At 46.5% G+C, this 5,916-nt stretch overlaps 1 protein-coding gene across 1 annotated transcript in view; it reads left to right on the top strand.

Annotated features, from left to right (window-relative positions):
- The first annotated feature begins 4,020 nt into the window (after positions 1-4,020).
- prkd2 (protein kinase D2) overlaps positions 4,021-5,916 on the top strand; it is a 38,059-nt gene continuing 36,163 nt past the window's right edge. Inside the window, exons 1-2 of the mRNA XM_028961901.1 lie at positions 4,021-4,159; positions 4,290-4,854. Coding sequence (XP_028817734.1) covers positions 4,525-4,854 — 330 coding nt within the window. The 5' untranslated portion in view covers positions 4,021-4,159; positions 4,290-4,524. The remainder of the gene's footprint in view (positions 4,160-4,289; positions 4,855-5,916) is intronic.

Below are 5,916 nucleotides of genomic sequence, written 5' to 3'. Positions count from 1 at the left end.
CACACACAAACAGATACACTTCAGCTTGCAAAAACTCCTACTCCTATAGACAGCACAGTACGTTTTCAGACTTTTGACTTGTGATTTTGTCAGCGACAGCAAGCCGACGCATTTCATCCCAAAGACGCCGCACTGTTGCTGCTCTCCAGCCGAGTAGGCAAATCAGCTTTAATTTCACTCTCGCCCTCCTGCACAAAGCCTTAGTGTGTGTGTGTGTGTGTGTGTGTGTGTGTGTCTCACCACTGACCACCCCTCTGTTACATAACTTACGAGACATCCCACCCAGAGCTTGTGTCTTCACATATCCGCGGCACTCTGTGCATATGTGCACATTTTAATGTGTGTGAGGGTAGCGCATGAACGTTTCTGATTGTGGCCTCCGTTTAAGTGCCGTTTTTATCATCGTCATCAACTTCATTGCCACAGTCGTCATCATGATCGTCTCCTTTGCAATCATGGATCTTTTCAGCTGTGCCGCACACACCCTCATCCTCATCCAGGTCTCATCAGTAGCGGATTTTAACCCCTCGACTCCAAAGGGGTGAGAGAGCACAAAGCCAGAAAAAAAAAAAACATGCTATGTTCATACATCCGATCTCTTTACCGTGGTGCTAAGATATCTTCTGATTCAGGGACCTGTTGGTGGTGTTTGTTCATTTTTTTTTTTTTACAAAAGAAAATAAAACGAGGGCAGTGAAGTACAGGGTGCAAAGTTTTCCAATTTTTGGTAACACTACTGTGTACTGCAGGTTGCGTTGCATTTTCTTCAAATGATTTCTGATTTTGTGGCCCGGTTTTATACCTGTATATAAACAACTGTTTTAAGGTGGGGATCAAATGGCTGGATGTTTCTTTAAGGGTTAAACGGATAGGTGCCATAGGACCTTAAATTTAAAGCCAATTTACTGTAAATTGGCCACAAATACAGGGTGTTTCAGGCAGCCAACCTTTCCATAAGAAGTCCAGTATGTGGCATACGAGTGCTGGGGCCATCGTGACTAAACCGTGTGCAGAAACAGCTTTTTATGTCGTAACACTTCTGTAAAACGGCTAGTTTGTGTACAAACTGTTTCTAGTGACAGTTTTGCACACATTTCTGTTTATGGACCATGGTTCAGAGAACACTTGCCCCTCCCACAGGGAAAAAGAAAAATAGCGTGGGAACGTGAAAGGGAGAGGAGCCAGAACAGTGGCTGAAATTATTATACGGTTGTTACCAAACCAGTAGCGGCTGGTTGGGAGGTTCTTGTTCCTGGAATAGGAGGAATAATGAGAGAGAGGGAGGGAGGGGCTTTTCTCTCACTCAGTCTGCAGGACTGGTCCCTTGTGTTCAAGGAGGTCAGGGGTCGTCCCACGCGCTGGTTTCCGCTTGGCTGCTAAATTTGTGTTCTGCGTTCCTGCAGGCCAGTGTGGAACTGTGGAAAGCGTGTGATGCGGTGATGGTGACCGTGGTGCGCGGTCAATCAGTAACCGATTCAACCGGGCAAAAACGTGCGCATTAAAAGCGCTCCAGGCCATCACCTAAGCCTGGGATTCGAAACGCTAACCAGCGAAGCTAAGCCGGCTAATGGGATCCTGTGCACGCCCCGCCGGGTGTTGCCATTTGTGGTTGTAGCCAAATAAGCGTTGGGATGGATGGCAGATTTTTTTTTAGCTGTTTAAAATGGAGCTGCCAAAAATGCTGGATGTTGGCGACGGACTCCTTTTTTGGAGTTTTTTTTTTTTTTTCCCCTCTTTCCTTAGACACACTAACAGTTAGCTCTTTGGCACACTACCTGAGCTTTCACTTTCACAGGGTGTTGCATCATTTCAGATTGCATGGGTGCATTAAACATACTCTGTTACTCTCCTTTTTTTTCCATTTTGTAATTTTGATGACAATTTCTGTAAATTCCCTAATTATGAAGTAAACGGGTGTGTGGGTGGGAGGGGTAGAAAAGCATTCCTTTAATATAATGAGACAAATCAATCTTTGTGCATAAAAAGAAAGGGGAAAAAATGTCGAGAAGATGAGCTGCCATTGTGTGATGTAAATGTCCATTGTTTTCAGCCCTGTTCATTGCCTTTCTAGAATTATTTACTGAGATGTATGAATACTGTAGTACCACAAGTGGATCATTTTTGATCTTGCTTAGAACTTGCTTGTGATTTTGAAAATTGCAATGAGGAAAAAAATGCTTAGAATGGAAATAGGACAAAAGAGCAAAAAAAATTAAAATAAAAAACATTAACAGTCCAACGCCAAGGTAAAGGACTTTTTTTTTTTTTTTTTGTAATAACAATTTATCACTGTGTGATATTTTGTACATCATATTAAGCTGTATTCAAACAATATCCTCTACCTTCAAGGGATAAGAGACCTGCCTTGTATTTATTTCGACTTCTTTACATAGTTTAATGCATTCTAGCTGACATTTATTTTTCCTTCTTTCTGTAGTTTTCTTTTCTTTTTTTTTTTACAGGTCCTGTGTTGTATGTCACTTAAAACACAAATAAAAGATACAATTTTGTATATAGACGTCTGAAGTCCTGCCTTGTCTTGCTGTGTTCGTATTGAGGACGTGGCCAGAATTTCTAGAAAATAACCATCTTCCTTCGTTTGTATGAAGCCTAAATAACAATGCGTCTGCTTTTAAGCAGTCACTGGTTCAATCCCCACTTACTACCATTGTGTCCCTGAGCAAGACACGTAACCCTGAGTGTCTCCAAGGGGGGACTGTCCCTGTAACTACTGACTGTAAGTCTGGATAAGGGCGTCTGATAAATGCTGCAAGTGCAAATGCTATGACTGATCTGTAATGGGTGACCTATAACTCATTCAAGACAAAGTGCTTAAAAAAGAAGAATCACCCATTTGAACGTTTTCCCTGGTTTTGTTCTGTATGAAAGAGTAATGCATAACAAGAGAATTTTGTTCTGCTGTTTTTGTTTATTTCAGAATTAATCATTCGATTCCAATGGAGATTAATTGCTTTGTGTTTCTGAATTTAACCTGATCTGACGAGAAGCAAACATGATGTTGTTCAGACAGAAAGCCCATTTAGATCTGGGATCTAAAGGCCCATTTATATCTGGGACGCTTCTCCCTTATAAGGTGATGCGTGGACAGTGGGCTTTTTAAATTTTTTTTTTTTTTTAACAACACCCCAAAAATGGCGCGTTTGTGACGTCACGCACAGAAAACCCACGTGACTGACCGACAGAAACTAGAGATACAAGTTAATTACGCTTACATATAATATTTCAGAAACTTAAAACTACTTATATAAGGTAACTGGTCTAAAAAGGTGCCATTGAGTTGATGACAATGCGAGTTCTCTATGCAGTTTTTTTATAGTGGAAGAATATAATGTGTGAATTATATAAAATTGTACAGAACAAAAGAAGTTCTTACAATTCGTTGCAAACAGGTTAAGAAAACACAACCTTAGTTTACTCTGTACACGATAAAAGAAATCAGATTATGAAATCTGCTGGTGTAAATTTAGTCGAAACTCATTCCGACTCCTAAAACTATTACACTAAAACTACCGACATCTGTGTTATTCCTTGTTTTAAGTGCAATATTCTGCAGATGCTGTTTATTGAAGAAACACCCAGAGCCAGCCACGCCCGAGAAGCTAATCGAACACCACGGAATAATCCCCAATGCCCCGCACCGGCCAGGCCGGTCTCTTGCGATCCGCCGTGTCCCCGGAGAACCGAATTTAGCAGGTATGCGGCTGTCCTGACGGGAAAATGGGCTTTTTAATGAGCCCAGCAAGTTTACATGGCAAGAAAAAACTGTAACAGAAGCAAATAAAAAAAAAAAAGAAATAATCTGCGCGCGGAAGGCGAGCAAACAAGTCAAGCGGGAGAGGAGGGGGAGGGGCCGAGCTGAAACTCGAGGAGGGTGAGTGGGCGGGGCTAACAGAGGCCACTGGCTCCCGCGTGCCCATTGGCTGATGGACCTGCCGATCATTGCACTTCTTTCTGGCCTTCACGGAGTCCGCCGCCGACAGGGGCGGGGCTGTGGGGAGAAGGCGTGGCCGTTGCGGAGCGTCTCCCTCTCCGAACATCAAGCCGACTTACCTCGGCAAGAAACTGAAACAGAGGTCGACTCGTAAAGCAAGACCGACCGGGCGCTCTCGCTCACTGTCCTGAGGAAGGAGGCCATTTTGTAAGGACCAGCTTACGCCAGAAAACTTTTGCTTGCTTGCTTTTCTGCTCTTCGGTCTTTCGACATTGTCCCCCACCTTCTTGTTATTCTTCTGGCAAGTTTCCTGCTGAAGTTTGGACTTTCTCCGCAGCTTCTGAGAGAAGAGGAACAGGCGGAGGGGAGGAAGAGACAGACGCTGTAAAGCTGAACACTTACTTCATCCCGGGCCGCTGGAACAGAGGGACTCTTGCCTAGTACACAGGGGACATTTTCTGGGGGACGCAACGCCACCATACTGAATGGGAGTGTGTGAGTGAGTGAGTGAGTGTGTGTGAGAGTGTCACTCCCCTCCTCAGGTGTGTGACCGCAACGTCCCAGAGGGCCCGATGGCGAACGCCGGTGGGTGCATCTCATCCGGGCCCCTTTCTCAGGTCTTCTTCCCCCCCGGGGGCTCCTCTCCTCCGGGATCTGTGATTATGCAGCATGGACCCCCGGTGGCGTCCCCGTCCACCTCCATGACCCCAGGATTTCCGCACGTAGACATGGGGGCTCACCAGGGGCCCGGGGGACAGGCGTCCCTGTCCTCGGCGCCCCCAGCTCCGGCCGGAGTGTCCTTCATCATCCAGATCGGTCTGACCCGCGAGTCGGTGCTGCTCCCCCAGTCTGCGGACCTGGCCTACGTCAAGCAGATCGCCTGCTCCATCGTGGACACGAAGGTGAGTGTCCGCTGTCCCCGCCGTCCCCACTGTCCCCACTTCTGGACATTGCTGCCAGTTTTACGAGCTATCAGCTATTTAAAAATTCTTTATTAAAAAAAAAAAATCCACAACTGCACCAATGAGACTGTACCACATTTTTATTTATGCCGTACACTGTGCAGCGTATGTAGATGTAAACAGAAGCAGGTAGGTAGTAGTAGCCTAGCGGGTAACACACTCGCCTATTAACCAGAAGTCCCAGGTTCAAGACACTTAACCCTTTAATTGCTCCAGACTGTCCCTGTAACTACTGATTGTAAGTCGTTCTGGATAAGGGCGTCTGGTAAATGCTGTAAATGTGAGGCAGGTCTGTCGGAATCCACAGTCGTACATAACAGAAGTCATCCTGCGTTTGTCTTTTTTTGGTTTTGTTTTATTCGCACGGTTGTTCTCCCTCCGAGCGAGCCAGTGGAGGAGGAAAGTCTGGGATGGAGTGAGATGGACGCCCTTCTAAATAATCGAAATGGACAGAGCCCACCAAGGCCAGGGCATAACGTCCCTTTTACAAGAGCTCACTCTCTCTATTTAAATCTGGAACGTGGAGGGACAAGGGAAAGGCATGGATGTCCCCCCCTCTTTCTGCCAATAAGACCACACAATAGTTCTGATTTCCAGAACCACGATTTGGACCAGGCCGGATGAGGTCCTCCGAGCTCGCTGTGACCTCATCTCTAAGTCAACACCGTATTGGGGCCACAATCGCGTCTTGCTTGGCGTGCGTGGAGCGGAGCCAATCCGGAGGCGGGCCGGCAAGGCGCCTGTAAGATTTTCTCTCCCCTCCTTCACCGCAGTCGCTGAATAATCTGCAACACAGCTATGCCATTGTGCCCTCCGTCACTCTCCGAGGGGCCCCGGTTTTCATAGGGCGGGTGAGTGGGCGTATCTGTGTACCCAGACACGCTCCTGTTTTCCCAGAAGGCCGCTGGTCGCCCCCCTTCCCGAGACGTTGAGTCACCCCGTTCTCCCCGTTCCACGGTTTTCCTTGTGGCAACATCCTCCCAAAGCAGCCACCCCTCCCTG

This window comes from Denticeps clupeoides, chromosome 19, assembly GCF_900700375.1.
Source record: "Denticeps clupeoides chromosome 19, fDenClu1.1, whole genome shotgun sequence".
NCBI classification, from domain to species: domain Eukaryota; kingdom Metazoa; phylum Chordata; class Actinopteri; order Clupeiformes; family Denticipitidae; genus Denticeps; species Denticeps clupeoides.
This window is presented reverse-complemented; position numbering and strand designations above follow the sequence as displayed.